The sequence below is a fragment of the Budorcas taxicolor genome, chromosome 1 (assembly GCF_023091745.1).
Source record: "Budorcas taxicolor isolate Tak-1 chromosome 1, Takin1.1, whole genome shotgun sequence".
NCBI lineage: Eukaryota > Metazoa > Chordata > Mammalia > Artiodactyla > Bovidae > Budorcas > Budorcas taxicolor.
This window is the reverse complement of record NC_068910.1, coordinates 180727596-180749093: the sequence shown is the minus strand read 5'-3', so window position 1 is coordinate 180749093 and position 21498 is coordinate 180727596. Positions and strand designations below refer to the sequence as shown.

Sequence of the window (21498 nt, the reverse complement as noted above, 5' to 3'; positions counted from 1 at the left end):
TTTTTCTTATTGGGGTGAATTTAAGAGGCTATATGTCCCTAAAGAATAAGCATCAGATGAAATTTTAAATATTTTCAGTCTTGATATCACATATGAAAGCATCTTATCGTCATGGAAAAAACCCTGGGCTTTGGAGGCAGGCTCACATGGACACTAAGGGCTTGGCCAGGTTTAACCGGGTGAGTTAGCTAAGCTGCCGAGGCTCTCTGAGCCTGGCTTTTCCTACCTGAAGAAAATGGGGACTAAGTTCCCTCCCTGCAGAGTTCCTGTGAGAAAATGGAAATATGAATAAGAAGCCTAGTCCCTGGCATATAATAGATGCCTAAAAAGTGTTAGTGTTTTTCCTCTTAAGCTAAATGTTTATACCTTTTTTTCTGCCAGAAGTATCTGTGCTTCTCTCCAAGAACATTAAAATTGGTTTTGCATTACTATATTTTAACACTTAAGAAAAATGAGAGCATCTAGAATATAAAATGACACTAAAATATCCTAGAATAAATCCTGTTTCTTTATAATTAGTAAGTCCTAGAGAAAACCAAGGGATGGTCAGAAGTTAGTCCTCTTTCTATGAGTAATACTGCACACTTCTGTGAAATGGCTTCTGCTGCCAAAACAAAATACATATAGCTGCTTTGAGGAATATAGTTTCCCCAGGCGAAAACATGTATTAAATTAAGGCTGGTGAACAGATGTTAATTGGTTTTATTTTATATTGCAGTTGGTTAGAATTGCATTTGATATTAACTTAAAAAATTTAATTGGTTCTATTGGTTATTAGAATCATAAAAGATAACCAAATTCTTCCCTTGCATACTTGGCTAAATAGGCAATTTTCAGGTCCCTGTGAAGAAATATCATTAAAAAGTCATGAAGACTGTATATGCCATTTGTATGGACCATGTGTTCTCTTAATCGATGGGCACAGGATGAGGCAGGTCTGTGATTTCATATTTCACGCTTGAGAAACTCACGCCTTTTACTCTAGAGGGGCCTTTGTACCCTGGAGTATACAGGAAAGCTGTCTCAGATTCTCTCTCATGAGCAGACCATTGAATATTTTGACTTGTGTTTATGTATGTCTTATCATCTGGGATAGCTGTAGTCTTCTTTGGAAGAAATAATAAGTGTGAGAATATCTAGTGTCAACAGGAAGTTGATGAGAAATAGTATTTAATACCGTTTGGAATCTGCAAGTGCTGTTCTCACGTAAGGTTTGGTGTCATGGGTTTGGGGTTATGAACCAAGAGCTTGAATCACACCCTTGCTGTTATGACCAAGAGCCACCTCGGCTTTGTTTTCCAGGGCCAGCCAGGGGACCAGGCTGCTCTCTTCGCTGCTCAGGCACGGCCCTCCCCTCAGCTCCCCCAGTATCCAGGACTGCAGCAAGCACAGGTACCCATGTTTGCTTTGTAGATGCTACTGGGATTTTTAATGCTCTTTATTTGAAGGGGGGAACCGAGTAAGTAGGGTATCAGTTCCCTTATGGGGTATGGGACTTAAGTCACGTCTTCTGCCTATAGATTATAATTGACATTTCACAGAAATCTTTACCAGTGATTATTAAACAAGTCTGGGGATTGATTAAAGGGCATAAAACATTTTAGGAAATTGTTAGAAATGAGTTAGAAATACCAATTCATAACTTTACGTTAATGATGATAGATATTGAAGTGGTTATTAGTCCTATAGTACTTACCTTGTAATACATAATGATGTAATTTATGATGGAATTTTATGATATTCAAAGATAGCTTCGAAGAGGAATCATGGTAGAATAAGAAGAAAATTGGCCTTGGCATCATACCTTGACAAAATTGCTGACAACCTCTAAGCTGTGTAACATTGTGAGAGTTACTTGAAGTCTTGATTTCTGTCTCTGTAAAATAGAAATGAATGTTGTGGGGATTTAAGACCACCTATAGAACTAGTGAGGAACTAGATACATGGTAGTTATTCAGCAAAAGATAGCTTTGCCTTAATATAATGCAAATCCTGAGCTATTTGTTTTCTAATAGTTTTGTTATTTCTGCCTCCGCATCCTTTTACTCTACCCCTCTCATAATCAGGAAGCCAGGGATGTTGGCAAGACCTCTAGTTGGGGCCAGCAGTTCACACTGTGTCCACAGCTGAAAGGAGGGCTGAGATTGGCCTTCATGGGCACCAAGCCCCATGGCCTGCATCCCTGCGTGCTGTCTGCAAGAAAGTCATTGTCCATCACTCTATCTTCCAAGTCAGAGCCATTCAGCTACCTCGAAACGTGGTATTTAGAGGACCCGGAGAGTGGTCCTCTTCTATTTTAATCAGCACTCTGTTCTGTATATTATAGATGGTGATCCAGCAGAACCTAAAGCTTTTCATTTACATCAGGTGTCAAGATTTGAAGAAACAGCCGCTATATAATGTTGAATGGAGAAATTGAGTATCCTGATGGTATTATAGAGTGCTGCAGCAGGCTACTGTCCAACCAGAACTCAAGGATATCAAATAGTCACTAATGCCACCCTCATTGGGCTTTCCTGGTGGCTCAGACTACCAGTAAACAATCTGCCTGCAATGCAGGAGACCCAGGTTCAATCCCTGAGTTGGGAAGATCCCCTGGAGAAGGGAATGGCAACCCACTCCAGTATTCTTGCCTGGAGAATCCCATGGACAGAGGAGCCTCGCAGGCTACAGTCCATAGGGTCACAAAGGGTCAGACACAACTGAGCAACTAACACTTTCAGTGACACCCTCATCCTCTGGTTAATTGACTTTTCTTCTTTTTTGTTAACTGGTTCGTTACTCTAGGCAAATTCATTAGGCCCAAGGAAGTGTAGTTACATACCATACTAGGAAAGTGTACTCCATTATTTTTATTTGCCTCGAGTGTGTGTAGCTTTTCTGAAACAGCATTAATGATGCTTGAACCCTGTTGAACGCTGATATCATGTGTGCATGGAGGTATGTGTGCTTGCCTGATTGTTTCTATGCAGAAACATGCCTTTCCTTTCCTGAAAACAAGCATCTGAGCTTAAAACTGATTGCTTAACCAAATGAGGATTCATGTTTTATAATTGAACTTTCTGGTGAATCAGTACTCAAGTTCATCCTGTAATTTTCTGACTCTTCTCTTGGCCTCCAGAGTAGTCTTCCTCATATTTTGAGTTAAAAGAGCCTTGGAGAACAGCGCATCTCAGGGAGCTTCTCCTGGCTTGGTTTTTGCCCTGTGTGTCTTAGTGATAGGAAAGCTGGTAAATGGAAACGTTGACTTCTTCCCTTGTGCCTGCCTGCAGACCATGCCCCAGGGCTACACAATGTATGGAACCCAGATGCCTTTGCAGCAGACCCCTCAGCAGCAGGCTGGCAGCGTGGTCCTGTCTCCTACCTATAATTCCAGAACTTATCCGGCCGCTCACTCCAACCCAGCGCTCATGGAAAGACTCAGACAGATGCAGCCCCCGCCGAGCGGCTACGTTCAGCAGCAGGCGCCACCGTACCTGCATCCCCTGACCGGCTCCCAGAGGTGATGCATGTGGAAATGGTTACAGTGGTGGCCACTCAAATCCTGATCTTTACTGTGCTTCCCTCAGGACGTGGTGTTATATAATTGTTCTTATGAGCTTGCATATTTCCACATCATTTTCATTCTGTCGTCTCATTTTTAGCAGCATCTGGATTGTGGTTCAAAAGAAGCAGTGTCTCACCTTGTTTATTTCATTCAAGGCTTGTTGTTTGACTCACATCTCCCTTAGTATTTGTGTAGTATTTTTCAGTGATAACACTGTGTTAGCTCCAGTGTTCTTTTTTCCTTCTCTTTTATAAAAAGGTTTTAAATTGTAAAAACCTTTTTTTAATTCATAAAAAAATTGCTGCTTAGCCCTAGCAATGCCTTACTAGAATATGTTGATTGGCACCTTAAAGCCTGTGATTACAGTTCTCATTGTGTGTGGTGTGCAAACAGTTCTGTTACACATCTCAGTTTTTACCTTTTCCACTTCAGAAATGGCTGGCAAAACAGGGCCATGAATGTCTCTTATTCAGTTCTTGCTTAGCTGGAAGTTGTAGACATAGTGTATAACTGAACTGTCCATTAGAGTAGCTACTAGCCATGTGGGCTGTTTTAATTTAGACTAATCAAAGTTTTAAAATGTTGTTCCTCAGTTCTCAGTCACAGTAGTAACATTTCAAGTGTTCATTAACCACATGTGGCCAACAGGACCAGCTTTGAAGATATGTGATCTGTGCAATCAGGCAGGACTGTGTATTTAGAGAGGCCTGTGTGGTTGCTATTAATGCTCTGCTGTCACTCACTTGAAATTCTTGCTCATTTTTGATCAGAGAGCCCTGCATTCTTTTTTTGCCCTGAGACCCAGTAATTGTGTAGCCGGTGGCCAGTGGCTGTCTTACTGGACAGCACAGATGCAGTCAGCGTAGAATGTTCTGTTGCATGGCATCAGTCTAGGGGAATTGAGTTTCCTGCAGAATGTCGGAATGTTGCTCTCCCGTGGACAGCAGCTTTACTCTTGTGTGTTACTGTCAAAGAGTTCAGGTCAACTCCAAGTAATCACTGTTTGGAAAATTGGCATGGTTGATGGCAGCACATTTGGGAACATGAATAAATTTAGCAAACATGCATTGTATTTATTATTTGTCTAGTAAGTGGCAACATAGCATACCGCCTAAGAAATTGAACTTCAGAGCCCCAGAGTTCTGGGTTTAAATCCCACCTGTGCCATTTGCTGTCTTACTACCTTTGGTAACTACTTCTCTAGCTCTGTTTTCTCACTTTAAAAGTAGGGCTAACAAAACTGCTGAACACGAAGGAGGGCTGTGGGGGTAGTAAATGAAATAACAGATTTCAGATTTTTCCCACAGCGCCTGCTCCAGGTAAAATGCTCAGTTAATGTCACTTATTAGAAACTATCAGAACATTTTAAAAAAGTAATTTATCCATGTTGCTATCTTACTGTAAGTAGTAAGTATACTTGCTGTTCTTTGTCAGGTGATACCGTGTGTCCCTGAGAATCTAGGTGACCTTGACTGCTGGCCTTTATTGCATTTGAATTGTACAAAGTGACTATTGAATATGATGGTTTATTTGTGAGTGTATGTACAGCTCCCACGGCACTGATCAAAAACTTTGACAGTGCACTAGGGCCTGAAAACAAGTTCTTTCTTCTTTACCAGGCTGAATCATCAGTCGCTTCAGCAGAGCCCTCTGGTGGGTGGAGGAATCGATGCGGTGCTGACTTCCGCACATCCAAACCTTCCCTCAGTGCCCTTGTCTCAGGACCCGATGAGACCCAGACAGCCACAGGTTCGACAACAGCAGAGGCTTCTCCAGGTAGGGGGCTGGGAGTGAGTGAATTGTGGGTAGAATCCTCAGCAGCCTTAAGAAATAACAGACGCTTCAGACTATAATTTCTGAGTTCCAAGGAATCCTGTGTATGTGACACTAGGAGCTAAATTGGTGTCATTTAGCTCCAGTTTGGCAGAGGTCTTCCTTCCTCTGTGCATCCACCTGGTTGTTGTAGGCAGGAGGGTATATAATGTAGATATCCCTTTGCCACTCCCAAAGGTTTGGGAGGGTAACTGGATGCCTTTATCTTAATAGTGTAAGCCTCAGTTTCCCCAGTCACTGTTTAACTACAGACCATGTGATTTGAGTTCAAAATTTCTTGTGTGTGTTTTTCTTTTTTTTTAAATTGAGCTGTACAGAGTTTTCATCATATTTCTAGAGGGCCTGTAATGCCTATAAATGTTCTGTCTAACATCTCTAGTCTGATTGGGCTGTGAAGTTGGAGTGATGTAAGGAGGATGTTTCAAAGGGATATTTCATCTTGCCTCTGGTAGTATCCGGACAGTTGTCCCTTTGATTCTTCATCATAAATATTTGAGTCTCCTAAATAACTCTTCCTCTTGACACATTCTGACTTCTGCCTCCCTTGCTTAGGGAATGCAAGCTATTATGTTTGCCAGTTGCATTTGGCTTTGTTATCAGCAAGCTTGTCCTGTGATATTGGATTGGAAATTGCTGATGAGTCTATACAGTGGACTCTAACCTTATCAACGTTCCAACTTAAGATGCACTGTCTTTTTATGTGTTTCTAAGAAAGGAGAAGAGAGCAACACCAGGAATGGGAGCTCCAGTAAAACGTGGGTACCCAAGGGTTGCAGTCTTCATGTGAGGTCAGTGGGAAATAAACCAGTCATGCAGAAAGGGGCAGCAGAGGAACTTTCATGTCTCAACCTTGACACTGATGGTGGGAGGGAAATATTTGGACCATTAGCTGAAATGGGTTTCAGATCTGACTTCAGTATGATCCGAAGAATTCTGGTTGGCAGCGCCATCAGGTGGACAATTGAAGCCAACACAAGTCTTCAACAAAACTATGCTTCACAGTTATAAGACGCTGTGAATTACATCCTCGTTTTCACCGTTAACATGTGGAAAATTTAGAAAACATATGGTAATTGATTTCAGGGAGTGTGGCCTACAGATGGCTAACCCCACTCACTGCATACATATAATCTCCAAGGTGTTCAGAACCCCTCTAATCTTTAGCTTTGTCATAAGTAAAATGGAAATGATTATAGTGCCCACTTCTTACATGTATAGTGAAAATCTAATAAGAAAATACAAGTGAAGCACTTATTTGGTAATACTATTGTTGATATGACTATTAATACTTGTGGTGATATTTTCTTGAATCACAGTTTTCCCCAAGTTCTGAGGATAGGTTTCAGAACTTTCTATGATTGGTGTTTACATTTTCCTGTGTTTTAAAATTTCTAATTTCCAAATCATGGAGGAAAGTTGTTGCATTATTTATTTACCACTTCCTATCTTCCACTAGTATTTTTTACTGCAAATTTTGAGAATCTTTCTTACTGGTTACTGTGTACTTTTTAACCCAATTCACATGATAATGTCCTTCTAATAATTTTTCATTACCAGCACATTCCTTGGAGATTAGGAAAAATGACTTGTTTCTACATCCAATTTACACTTATTCCTTTTTTGGTGATTAGCTTACTCCATAAAGAGACAGATTAATAGTTATAAAGTTGGGTTGACTTTTCCTAACAGGCTCGCAGAGAGCCCAATGGAGAACTGGCTTCCTATTGCAGTTGCTGTATTTCTGATCCAACTTGTGTTTTTCATGGTGGAAATAGCCCACCCAGACCTAGCTCGGATTCCAAATCTAGGACCCTTGTCACTTAGAGAAAAGTGCCATCTGACAATAGCCATTGATTACCTTGCCCTAACAAGAAGAGGTAAGAAAGACTTCTTCAGCGATCAATGCAAAGAAATAGAGGAAAACAATAGAATGGGAAAGACTAGAGCTCTCTTCAAGAAAATTAGAGATACCAAGGGAACATTTCATGCAAGGATGGGCTCGATAAAGGAGAGAAATGGTATGGATCTAACAGAAGCAGAAGATATTAAGAAGAAGTGGCAAGAATACACGGAAGAACTGTACAAAAAAGATCTTCACGACCCAGATAATCATGATGGTGTGATCACTCATCTAGAGCCAGACATCCTGGAATGTGAAGTCAAGTGGGCCTTAGAAAGCATCACTACGAACAAAGCTAGCGGAGGTGATGGAATTCCAGTTAAGCTGTTTCGAATCCTGAAAGATGATGCTGTGAAAGTGCTGCACTCAATATGCCAGCAAATTTGGAAAACTCAGCAGTGGCCACAGGACTGGAAAAGGTCAGTTTTCATCCCAGTTCCAAAGAAAGGCAATGCCAAAGAATGCTCAAACTACTGCACAATTGCACTCATCTCACATGCTAGTAAAGTAATGCTCAAAATTTTCCAAGCCAGGCTTCAGCAATACATGAACCGTGAACTCCCTGATGTTCAAGCTGGTTTTAGAAAAGGCAGAGGAACCAGACATCAAATTGCCAACATCCACTGGACCATGGAAAAAGCAAGAGAGTTCCAGAAAAACATCTATTTCTGCTTTATTGACTATGCCAAAGCCTTCGACTGTGTGGATCACAATAAATTGTGGAAAATTCTTCAAGAGATGGGAATACCAGACCACCTGACCTGCCTCTTGAGAAATCTGTATGCAGGTCAGGAAGAAGCAGTTAGAACTGGACGTGGAACAACAGACTGGTTCCAAATAGGAAAAGGAGTGCGTCAAGGCTGTATATTGTCACCCTGCTTATTTAACTTATATGCAGAGTACATCATGAGAAACGCTGGACTGGAAGAAACACAAGCTGGAATCAAGATTGCTGGGAGAAATAACAGTAACCTCAGATATGCAGATGACACCACCCTTACGGCAGAAAGTGAAGAGGAGCTAAAAAGCCTCTTGATGAAAGTGAAAGAGGAGAGCGAAAAAGTTGGCTTAAAACTCAACATTCAGAAAACGAAGATCATGGCATCCAGTCCCATCACTTCATGGAAAATAGATGGGGAAACAGTGGAAACAGTGTCAGACTATTTTTTTGGAGCTCCAAAATCACTGCAGATGGTGATTGCAGCCATGAAATTAAAAGACGCGTACTCCTTAGAAGAAAAGTTATAACCAACCTAGATAGCATATTCAAAAGCAGAGACATTACTTTGCCAACTAATGTCCATCTAGTCAAGGCTATGGTTTTTCCTGTGGTCATGTATGGATGTGAGAGTTGGACTGTGAAGAAGGCTGAGTGCCGAAGAATTGATGCTTTTGAAGTGTGGTGTTGGAGAAGACTCTTGAGAGTCCCTTGGACTGCAAGGAGATCCAACCAGTCCATTCTGAAGGAGATCCCATTCTGGGATTTCTTTGGAGGGAATGATGCTAAAGCTGAAACTCCAGTACTTTGGCCACCTGATGCGAAGAGTTGACTCATTGGAAAAGACTCTGATGCTGGGAGGAATTGGGGGCAGGAGGAGAAGGGGATGACCGGGGATGAGATGGCTGGATGGCATCAGAGACCTGATGGACTTGAGTCTGAGTGAACTCCGGGATTTGGTGAAGGACAGGGAGGCCTGGCGTGCTGCGATTCATGGGGTCGCAAAGAGTTGGACACGACTGAGCGACTGAACTGAACTGAAAGATAATTTGGGAGAGAGTATGCCAACCAAGTGGAAAATACAGAAGATGAAAAGAAGTCTGGTGCTAACATCATCAGGATGAAGTGTTTGGGTGGAGGAGACTTAAAAGTTTGAGACAAACTACCTCCTAATATTTTCTGCTCCTCTGTGGTGTCCCACCAGATGGATGTCTAGTTTATATTTCTTTTGTGACTTGGAGCTGTTTTCCAAGAGCCATATATTTGAGCCAGCGTTCATGGACGTAAGCTCACAATTTTATGCTGATAATTTACACCAGAACTTCTCACATCTAAATCTTCTTTTAAAGCAAAAACAAATTCAGGAGTTCCTTTGGGTGTCATAAGGGATGAAAAGATAACTAGTGAGCAGTCCTTGTCTCACTTGGTAGCATAAAATGGGATAAAATATGTGGAAGGTCAAATGGCACTAAAGGAATGGTTAAATACAAAAAGTGTCCCTGGACGGTGTCAGATGGTTTAGACTGATCACTGACAACAGTGGAGGAGCTCCTTAGTGTTGGAGTAGTCTGAGAGTGTGTGGAGGAGCAGACTTGGGTATTGCCCTTGAAGATGAATGATGTGTGGCAAGAAAAAGATGGAGGAGGCAGGTGCATGTCATCTTTGTTAAAATAGTCAGAAGGTATATTGGGGTAGGAAATTGGAATGATATTGTGGTGGTGGTTTAGTTGCTAAGTCGTGTCCGACTCTTGCAACCCCATGGACTGTAGCCTGCCGGACTCCTCTGTCCTTGGGATTCTCCAGGCAGGAATACTGGAGTGGGTTGCAATGGCATTCCTTCTCCATGGAATGATATTAACCTCCTACTTTAGCTGTGTAATTCTTTTTCTTTCTTTCCAGATGCAGCAGCCCCAGCAGCCCCCCCAGCCCCAGCAGCCCCCTCAGCCTCAGGGGTCCTCACAGACACAGAGTCAGACCCTTGGTCTCCAAACAATGCAGCCCCAGCAGCCTCTGGTAAGGCCTAGCATTTCAAAACCAAACATGAGGGTTTCTTCTTCTTCTTTCTTTTTTTGCTGGGGTTCTTCAAAGGCAGATTGCGTTTTTTGATGTCCCATAAGATTGTTAAGAACTGAAAAAACGTAAATATACCCTGCCAGTTTCCTCCCTTGAACTTTATCAGAGAAGGATTGTGTTACTGTTGTAGTCAGTATATTTGTTTTTATGGAAGGTATAAATAAATATTTAGGGTTCAGCAGGTCATATAATTTTTCCTCTTCAAATTTCTTTAGACCTCTCCATTCTATGGACTAAATGTTTATATTGAGAAACCAAGTTTTTTGTAAACAGTGTTAAAATGATAACTTACAATGGGTATGCTTAGAATATTATCGTACTTGGCTTTGAGTTTCCTTTGAGTAATCCCAAAGAAACGTGAGTGTACTTTCTAAAGTATTATCTTTATTGATGTAAAAGAAACTCCCAGTTTTAGCCTGTGTTAGCATTTGCTGGAAGAATTTTCATGGAATTCATTTCATGTAATTTCGTGAATTTTTCATGTATTCTTATAATTTGCTTCTGTGGCTTTGTAAAGCAAATTGTGAAATGTCACTCATAGTATCAAGCAACATGTGCCAAACCTCAGTAGCTTTTACTTTTGCCAGTACCATATCCCTTCTTTATTATTTACCTACTGTTTTTCTTTAAATTGCTTCTTTTCCTATTTCCTTGAACATATTCTAAACAGAAGCGTTTTATCACTGCTGTCATTGGTAGTGGGCACATCACTTGTCATGTGTTGGAAATACCTGTGAAAATAAGTACTTACTCTGCAGGTAATTCAGCCATGGGAGTTGGGTGAGTGAGCACCATGCCTGAGATGAGCTGTATGACTACATGTCTCTCACACTTTGGAGAACATTGATGTAGATTTCTTTTCCAAGACAGAATTTGAAAGATGGGTGGTTTTTCAGTTTTTAGTAAGAAGGAACAGTATGGCCAGGGCTCTAGTGTATTAGGTGGGATAGAGTGCAGTTAGGTGGTAATGGGCTGATAATGCCCCCATAAGATGGAAATAGGACACCCCGAGGGAATTTAATACACCCCTGCATTGGCCAGTTTGATCTTCATTTTTAAAGAAATCCTTGAAATGTAATAGACTGCTGCCATGAAATTAAAAGACGCTTGTTCCTTGGAAGAAAAGCTATGGCCAACCTAGACAGCATATTAAAAAGCAGAGACATTAGTTTACCAACAAATGTCCATCTAGTCAAAGCTATGGTTTTTCCAGTAGTCATGTATAGATGTGAGAGTTGGACTGTAAAGAAAGCTGAGCGCCAAAGAATTAATGCTTTTGAACTGTGGTGTTGAAGAAGACTCTTGAGAGTCCCTTGGACTACAAGGAGATCCAGTCTGTCAATCCTAAAGGAAATCAGTCCTGAATATTCATTGGAAAGACTGATGCTGAAGCTGAAACTCCAATACTTTGGCCACCTGATGGGAAGAACTGACTCGTTTGAAAGACCCTGATGCTGGGAAAGATTGAAGGCTGGAGGAGAAGGGGACGACAGAGGATGAGATGGTTGGATGGCATCACTGACACGATGGACATGAGTTTGAGTAAGCTCTGGGAGTTGGCGATGGACAAGGAACCTGGTGTGCTACAGTCCATGGGGTCGCAAAGAGTCAGACACGACTGAGTAACTGTACTGACTGGAAAAAAAGAAATGATTCTATCACAAAGTTAAAATTATATGACTGGAGTGGAAATTAACTTCAAACTATTTTCGTTATAATTGTTAGCAGAGGGTCCACTTTCTCATACAGCAAAATTTAGTACCTTTCTACTCTTCTAATAGTTTCATAAATGTTTAATAATTTTTTGTGTGTAGAGAACACATATCACACATTCAGCGTTGACTTCTAGGTCAATATTGATATGTTTTAATGCAGCAGGTTGTATTTCACTCACTGGCTTAAGACACTTCCATCCCAGGGACTTAGTGGGTCAGTCAGGTCAGGCTCATGATTCTTCTTCAGTGTATTCCAAGGAAAATAATTCCAGAGAAACAAAGACCTCCATTCATAGTCATGTAAATAGAAAGTAAAATCCACAGTAGGCTTTTTTTTTTTTTAGCTTTTAAAAAGCTACCTTGAGAAGCACGATGTTTTATTTTGATATTTAGAGCAATACATTATAATCTGCTGCTGCCACTTAGTCGCTTCAGTCGTGTCTGACTCTGTGCGACATGGACTGGAGCCCGCCAGGCTCCTCTGTCCGCGGGATTCTCCAAGCAAGAGTACTAGAGTGGGTTGCCATGCCCTCCTCCAGCGGATCTTCCCAACCCAGGGACTGAACTCAGGTCTCCTGCATTGCATGTAGATTCTTTACCACTGAGCCACCGGGAAGCCCAATACATTATAATCTAGTCAGCAGCTATTTGTACAAAGGCAGATGTGTTGTACATCCTAAGTTTTAAGGTGAACTGAGAAGCTTCGCACTTAGAGTGATAGACTTCAGATAATTTCCAAATTACAAGTTATAGGGATGACCAGTGATCTTGGACTTTTGCATTAGTATAATTGGTTTTTGCATAATTAATTATAGCATGCTTATTTACATATCCTCTTAAGCTTATTAATATAATGCATGTTTGTCATTGAGAATAGCTGTGAAGAAGTCAGTCCATTGTATTGTTCTGCTATTACTTGTTTAACCACCCTACCTACTGTTGAGCATTTAGATCATTCCTAGAAGGCAGTGGCACCCCACTCCAGTACTCTTGCCTGGAAAAATCCCATGGATGGAGGAGCCTGGTAGGCTGCAGTCCTTGGGGTCACTAAGAGTCAGATACGACTGAGCGTCTTCACTTTCACTTTTCACTTTCATGCATTGGAGAAGGAAATGGCAACCCACTCCAGTGTTCTTGCCTGGAGAATCCCAGGGACTGGGGGGGCTCCCGTGCATGGGGTCGCACAGAGTCGGACACGACTGAAGCGACTTAGCAGCAGCAGCAGCAGTTGCATATTAGTGATGCTGGGGATATTTTGTTACATATTCCATTGCTCTTTTTTTCCTTTCCCCTCACAGTGAAAGAAAATAGAAGTATAAGAAAAAGGTTCTAGTTGTATATTTTCAGAAGAGCCATGACACAAAGCTTCAGCAATTTTAACACAGTTTATTTCTTTTTATCTTTAGGTATAGTTCCTTTTCTTAGTAGTTCTGCTAAGATTGATTATATGTATTCTATTTATTATATCATCTCTAGCAGATCCAGTTCTTGTTACTGGCTAGTGTTCTTCCTCTCCCGCTTGTTTCCTTGCTGGTGACCAAGTGGTAAACTGGCTTTTGAAGAGACGCCAGCTCTGACTCACTCACAGCTGTCCTTCCTGCAGACTCAGGAGAAGGGACGGTGCTAACGTGGCCGCCACTCTGCTCATGACTTGCCCTCCTGCTGTCTGGTGACATTCACAAGTCTACATGTGTACGCTCAGATGTGCAGTGGAGGCCAGCACGGTGCCTAAGGTCACGGAGCACAGAGGTGATGTGCCAGGCTTGCATCCTGCCCCCGGATGGCTTAGAATCATCGAAGGCTGTTAGATGTCAGCCTGAGCCCCGGAAAGTGGTGGAAGCCTGGTGAGGTTGTGTGTATTTCCAGAGCTGTTGTAATGATATACCACCAAGGGTGTGGCTTGAACAATCAGAAATTTATGCTCTCACCGTTCTGGAGGCTCGAAGTGCAAGATCATCCAGTTGGTGGAGCCAGTTTCTCTGAGAGCCTGAGCCACACCTCTCTCTGAGCTTCTGATTGTTTCCTGGCAATCTTGAGCATTCCTCGGCTTGTAGACACATCACCCAATCTTCCCTTTCATCCTTTCATGATGTTCTCTCTGTGTTTGTGTCCAAATTTCCCTTTTTTAAAAAAGAGACTTCTGTTTCCAACTGAAGTCACTTTCTGATGTACTGATGGTTAGGATGCTAGTGAATCTTTTGGGGGGGAAATAATTCAACCCCTAACGGAGAGTCCCAGGGACGGGGGAGCCTGGTGGGCTGCCGTCTATGGGGTGGCACAGAGTCGGACACGACTGAAGCGACTTAGCAGCAGCAGCGGCAGCGACAGAGGTCAAGAGGAGTAGGAGAAGTATGGGAAGCTTTGAAAGAGGAAAGTGAATGCAGGGGACCTCAGGATGCATTTGTACTTGATTTACTGCTTTTGACTACTAGTTCCTTATCAGGCTGTTTCCTTGTTGACAACAGCAGCTGGGTCACGTAGACAGTTATCATCAACACCCCTGTGTGCAGGCTCGTCATTTCTGTAAGTGCACCTAAGAGTCAAAGTGGACTTACAACAGAACCAGTGCTTTTTCAGAAAGTGTCATCAGAAAATAGAACTTTCCTCTAAGAAAGAAAATATAAGAAAAGCCCGTGCTTAGAAATTAAATCGGGAGTTGTCATTTGCTTACTTAAGTCACTTGCCTTCTGTGAAGGAAGAGCATCTGGAAAAGAGTGGGTGCCCTTGCTGAAGAATTAGATTTGGCATCTCAGGCTTTGGTCTGTTCTATGGTTATTGACTTGAAAAATACTTATAAAGCTCATGAATTGTTATGATTAAATTTACTATGTTAGCAGGCTATGATTTTTTTCTTTAAAGTTGCTTTCAGCTTTAAAGAAAACAGTGTTTACACTATCGTGCTCGTAATTTCTTTTCATCTTGAATTCAGGTTGCCATAGTTGGGTGGCCAGGAAAACATGCTAACAGAAAGCTTTGGAAAGATGGCTTTTAAAATTAACTGATCGTTATGTCAATATCATACTGTGTTGAACACTTGCTTTTAAAAATGTGCATAATGGCAGAAATAGATACTTAAATAATTGCATTAACTTTTAATCAAAGATAAGGGTGGAATTGTCATATAATTTTCCTCAAGGAGTTCATATGTTCCAGTCAGAAATTTTTCAGAATGCCTCTGGAATTCCAAATTAGCTAGATAATATTATTCTTTTTTTTTTTTTTCCCAAAAAATTGGGTCCATGGAACTTATTGAGCCAGATTGCCTTCCTTTGTATGAATAGGAGTCCACGCCCTGCCCCCACCCCCACCCCCAGCCCCCCAAGGAAAAAGAGAAGTCATATTTATGGAAGGCGGTATGGGGAAGGCTTTCTTGGGAGATTTGTGGTAACAGCACTGATACTTTTGGTTTCTTTTTTTCACTGAGAAGAAAAACTAGTTCAGGTTAAAAAATAAAAAAAGGCTGGGTGGAAGTTGCTAGTTAGCTGGCAAATGAATGCATGCTAAATACTCTGAAATCCGCTGGCTGCTGGTCCTCTCTGTGTTTGCCATCCGGAGCACACTGTTCCACCCACGTGCTCGGAAGAGGGGACTGGGCAGTGCCGCAGTCTGTTCTGCCAAAGCTGGTAGAGAGGAAGGCTTGCGTTCTGTCAGTCAGAGGCAGGCCTGTCTGTCTATGGAGCCTCAGTCGGCAGCGCGGGTTTAAGCTGAGTGTTGCCTTGTTACTTCGTCCCTTGCTCACTGATAGTGGTGTCACAGTGTCAGGACACAGCTGTCAGGAGGCAAGGACTGTGTTTACTCACTTTGGCATCCTGGAATCCAGAAAAGCACCTGGATTTGGATAACTCATTTGTTGGATGTCATAGCAATGGAGGAAAACACCCAACACATTATTCCTAAGCAAAGGAAAACACACCGGAGATTTGACTCTGCTTCTGCCCTGCCATCTCCAGGGTGCGCCCCATCCCTGCTTAGAGGTCAGGAGGTCAGTGGGCCAGCACTCCAGCCCGAGTGGGTGGGGGATGGGCCTGTGGAGGTAAGTTAATTAATTCCAATGTGTATCTGATTAAGATAACCTTGCATCAGAATGCATCCTTTGTTGGGACAGTCATAGGCCCGGCTGAAAGAAGGGGCGGGGAGAGGTAGAAAGAAAAGGAAGACTAGAGTGACACTCTGAAATCTGAAGGTTAAGGAAGAAAGTAAATCAGCACTATGAATGATGTTAATCAAAGGTGGTTTTACTTCTGCCACATAGGTTTTTTTCCCCCTCTTTGGAATAACTACTGCAATTTCTTGTATCAACTTAATGGCTGGAACCAGGGCACTCAGGCCCTCAGATTGTTCTGCACACATAGAACTCTGGAAGCCAGCGCCTCCTCGAAGTGTGGTCCTCCTCCGTGCCTCTCTGGTCTCACCCTACCCAACTTCTCTCCTCCACCAAGCAGGAAGGTGCAGTCCCAATGGGGTCCAGGCCTCTGTGCCCACGCTCTTGTCTCCATTCACACAAGGCCAGGCCTGTGGTACTTGACCCAATCCTCCCACCAGGCAGCTTTCAGTTTGCTGCTGCAAATGGTTTGTAATGTAGTGACACCAACTGGTCAGCTGGTGATGGGTGAGGGATCAAGGATCTGTGAACCACTGGGCACCTCTGGACTCTTCCTCGAGGCTCCTCCGGTAAAGGCTACATCCCCACCTGGAAATGGGTTTGGAATGGATCAGGCACTTTCAGGTGAAGGCCAGATGTGGACCAGGCGTGGCTGCAGGCTTTCTCTTTTCTCTGATGGGTGCTGACTCTCTGCTTTCTCCCGATGACAGTTCCCCAGGCAAGGCTTGCAGCAGACCCAGCAGCAACAGCAGACGGCCGCCCTGGTGCGGCAGCTCCAGAAGCAGCTTTCCAGTAAGTATGCTCCCTCAGAAACACACGGCTTCCAGGAGGTGGAGCCACACACGCTTGGCTGCTCCTCAAAAACCATGGTCTTCCTCGCCGCTTTCCTGTTCGCTTTAGTCCTGGCTGTCCCTACTGTGTTCAGTCTTGGTTTGAAGGCTTCTTTTCCTGCAAAGCCCCAGTCTTTTCCTTGAGTTCAGCAAAGATGTTTTCCTATTGCTTGCACCTGAGTCTAGGAATGTTTCTTTCCATCTCGGGGACCCCAAGAAACAACAGGTTCTTTGCTTGCAAAGCTAGATGCCCCGGAGAGCATCTTGGCTGATGCCCTCAAGTGTACTAGGGGGCAGGTTCCGGGCCCCCAGGCACTATGACTTTACATGTGTTAATTCACTTAATTTCTAAACCACCTCATGTTAGTCGCTCAGTTGTATCCGATACTTTGCGACCCCATGGACTGTAGACCATCAGGCTCCTCTGTCCATGAGATTCTCCAGGCAAGAATACTAGAGTGGGTTGCCATGCCTTCCTCCAGGGGATCTTCCCAACCCAGGGACTGAACCTTGGTCTCCCACATTACAGGCAGATTCTTTACCTGCGATAAGGTATTATTGCTATTCCCATATTACAGAGGAGAAAACAACTAGAGAACAGGGACACTGACGTGTCTCCCAAGGTTACTCAGCCAACAGCTGGGACTAAAGCTCAGAGTGACTCGTTCCAGAGCCACCTTTTAACCACAGTATAGATTCTGCTGCCTGACATTAGCAGTGATGCTGGTCTCCTTTGTTGAATAAGGGCGACTAAGCTGAGCTGCCCATTGCACATCTCCAGAGGGCTCCATTTATGCCATAGTCTGTTTGCATGGGGCCTCTGGATTTGAACAGTCCCACCAGAGTTGTGTGAGCAGTAGCTGTTTCTAAGCCTGTGTCATTTTTTTGAACCTGTGCATGGTTCTTTGTCTGTGTGCATAGACATACGTGCATAGGCATACGCTCGTCTCATACACGCAGCCTCTCTCTCACGTGGATACACTCTTGCCTAGTTCTCTCTGATGTATCTATGGCCATTTGCAGAAAACTGCCCACTTCAAGCTACTTCTCTTTCAACTATTATAATGTCAGTGTTAAAGTAGAATTTCTGGTGTACTTTTATGAAGTTTTGAGAACCTTTAACGTTTTATGATACTTAACAGTCCCTTTTAATGTTAGCATTTAGGTGGTTCAGGGATAGAGACTTTCGATGGGCCAGTTACCCACATCCCAAGGCCTTTTGCTGACAGGTATGGGACCGTGATGTAGAGCTGGCCCCTCTGCAGAATGAATCCAAGAGTGCTGTTAAGACCTGGCCACTCAAGTGTCTGTCTAGTGTTAGACTCCCAAGCCAGTCTGTTCTCCTGTTCCTGAGGCTGGTACTGAAAGCAGTGACACGTGCATACCATCTATCTGTAGCATAATTTTGCATCTGCAATTTTGTTTGAATTTTTTTCTCTCACTAGGTAACCAGCCACAGCAAGGAGTGACTCCCTACGGGCATCCTTCACACTTCTGAGTCTGGAAGAGGACAAAGATACAAACTTTTCTGTTTGCACTGAAAAATAGAAAATCACATTTAATGCATTAGTGATCTTTGGAAATGTCTGTTTTTTCATTGCTCTGAAGTTTTCCTATATTTTACGCCACATTTCGTACAAAGGTGTTGAAACAAAAAGTAACGGAAAGGGTGTGGTTTGGTTTCATTTCATTCAACTTGAAAAGTAGGTTTAAAAATGTAGATCATGTGGGCCTACTGCAGGAAGAGTTTGGTAGCAGACTTTTAAAAATTGGTGCTCTTATTGAATCTCGTAGTTACAGAAAGAATGAATTATGGTGGATTTAAAATATTTATGTATTCACTGATGACTTTTTTTTTTTTTTTGGCAAACTGTGCTGGACCAAACTACTGATTTGAAAGGCATGTCAGATCTTGACAGGAAGGTGATCCATCTACTCTGTAGTCACCTTTGGTGGTGAAGTGGACATCTATTTGCATTGCTCTAATTTAAAATATTTGTAATTTCATAAGCACTTTATGAACTTTGTTCTTATTTATGTAGGATTTTTCTTTGCTTTTGTTGTGGTCAAAAGGTGCTGAAACAGATTGTTGCTTAGAACTTAAACTTCTTAGACCAAGAACTTAACCCAAGGCTTCTGTGAGAGCCACCCTGAGGTACATGGAAACCCGTTAGGAGTAGCTGTCCTAAATTTTTCCATGGCAGGATCACTGACCGGAGTCTTTGTGAAGGTACAGCATGTAAATGCTAAAGGCCGGAATGAACCGCAGTGGAATTGATCCAACTATTTGCCACATTTGGCAAAAATGACTCTGTCCAGTTTGGGTTCTCCTGAACCTTTATGCCAACTTGAGGGGGAAAAAAAAAAATCTCGCAGCTGGCCTGAGATTCCACAGTGCTCAAACTTGACATGGTTTCCAGAGTATGGCCCCCAAGTCCAGAGGGCTCTGGTTTTCATAAGAGATGTATTTGCTGTTTATTTTATATGGTAAGTATTTGCTATTTTGAATTTAATTATTAATGTTGGTGTCTGTCTTGGTTGTGTATTGCATATACTGTATTTATAAATTGGTGCAAAAAGCACAAGTAAAGTAAATTATACATCAAATTTATTATAAAGAAATAGTAACTATTTTAACTTTGTTCAAGTATGTGGTAATTTGCTCCTATTAGAGTAAAAAATACAGTAAATTATTATCAGTTTGTGTAACTTAAGAGTATTCCATATAATATTTTTTTAGACTTAGATGCATAAAATTTTGAATGTGAAAAATTGCAGGGCATTTTAAAACATGTGGGGGATATTTTCCCATGTTCTGTGCTAATTCATTTTCTTTTGCCATATGAATTTACATGTAATATAGTCGCACATACTGTGAATAGATTTGTCTATAATGAGCAAACCATGTAGAACTACTTTTTTTAAAATGTAGCTGGTACAACTTCAGTAGATCATTTCCTTTGCAAATCATTATATAAATAATTTATATCTTCCTAGGTGAGTTACTCATTGCAAAGTTTGACTCATGCAAATGACCTCAAATCCATGTCCGCTTACTTTGCTGTGGCAGCATCCATGTGAACTGCTTTGTACACTGTGAAACAATTTCACTCCAGCCCACTCATTTCATGTTTACTCTGGGCTGAGAAAGACTTTGCCAAAACATTAAAGACCATCCTTTTCACTAAATTAACATGTTCTATCTGCTTTCAGATGAATCTTGACATTTCAGCTAGTTTTGTATATCAGGTTTGGTTTTCTTGTTTTTTTTCCCTTTTCAGAGTGATAGAGTTCATAAAGTTATTTTTCTTCAAAGTAATATATAATGACTGCCTTGGCAAAAACAAGCGAAATGTGAATGTCGTGCCTAGTGAGTACGAGTCATGTTCTGTCCTGATTGTTATTTTTCGTCTTTTCAAGAATTACTGGTGTTTGAAATGCCACTTTCAGTTTGAACCGTATATATTTCTAGCTCAATATTGCAAACAGCAGTAAGACTGTTTCAAGAATGAGTGTTATAATTGCATAGCATTTGTATGCACTTTATATTTTACAGAAGTTAGTGAAATTAATTTATTAATCATTTTGCACATGAAGGCTGTGGGGCATAGCTTTTTGTTGTCATCTCCCTATTTTTTAGGTGGGAAAGCTAAGATATGGTAAGGCCGTATGATTTGAAGATTCTACAGAGAGTTGAGGAAACACCTAGAACCGGTTTTCCCCCGTGTACTTATACAGAGAGAAACCAGAATTTTCTGTCTATTCTTATATTTCCTCCCACTTAATCCTCTCTCATGTGAGTTTTCTTTTCTTTTTAGAATATGCATTAATTTATCTTGAAATGATCACAAAGGATAATCCTGTCCTTCGGAAAAACCTGATAATTTGCTTGGTGAGACAGAGAGGAAGTTATCTTAGGAAAAATGGAGCCCCCAGTTCCCCTTAAAGACTTTGAAATAGAATGGAGCTTGACATAGGAAGCCCTTCCATGTACCTGTTTACACTGTAGGCCCCTCCCTAAAAGGGTTCCATTTGTCCTTAGATTGATCCCTCTTGGCCCGGAAGTAGAATGAGATCTCTGTTAAAATGAGTATCCTTTGACCACTTGTGGTCACTGGATACCAAAATCAGAGAAAGTAGGAAACAGGTTACCTCTTTAGGTGGAGCAAGCCGAAACTTGGTGTGATGAAGACACAGTGAAGTGTCCCCCACCCCCCATCTTTCTCAAATGATACACAGGGGCAAACATAGTTCTCAGTTTTGTGTGCTGAGATACTTGAGCAAGACAGATGGCATTTTCTCATTTTTCACTTATTAAGGCTCCTATAATTCTTCTTAAATAATAGACAAATATTTAAATAGATGCTGGAGAAATTACACTGGAAAATGCTAGCCTCTAGAGTTAGAAAAGATTAATCATAATGTCCTTAAATTAATTCAGGTTGGATTAAGCACGTGATATAAATAAATTCAGTGGATTACAAAAAGTAAGATTTTGTAGAGTTGATCACATTTTCAGTACAGTGACACTCTATTATATGTATTCAATCCAAATTTTCCCAAACATTTCCCCACCACGTAAAGGATGCTCACTTAATGAAATAAATGCTCATAAAGCAGTGATTCCTCCTAAGAAGATTTTCCTTATGAATAATTCCAAACCAGGGGTGCCTGAGCTAGATTTTGAAGTTATAAAGAAGTGTCGATGTATTTTAAAAGCTTTTTAATGGCTTTATTTGGGATAGATGTTATCAACCCCCTTTTCACATTTTTGATGTGT

At 41.8% G+C, this 21498-nt stretch overlaps 1 protein-coding gene across 1 annotated transcript in view; it reads left to right on the top strand.

The window, feature by feature from the left end:
• The window catches only part of MED12L (mediator complex subunit 12L), a 354867-nt gene extending 336680 nt beyond the window's left edge, over positions 1-18187 (top strand). Inside the window, exons 39-45 of the mRNA XM_052636382.1 lie at positions 1303-1392; positions 3273-3502; positions 5167-5323; positions 9898-10011; positions 16039-16232; positions 16599-16680; positions 18164-18187. Of these exons, the coding sequence (XP_052492342.1) occupies positions 1303-1392; positions 3273-3502; positions 5167-5323; positions 9898-10011; positions 16039-16232; positions 16599-16680; positions 18164-18187 (891 nt within the window). The remainder of the gene's footprint in view (positions 1-1302; positions 1393-3272; positions 3503-5166; positions 5324-9897; positions 10012-16038; positions 16233-16598; positions 16681-18163) is intronic.
• The last annotated feature ends 3311 nt before the right edge of the window (positions 18188-21498 follow it).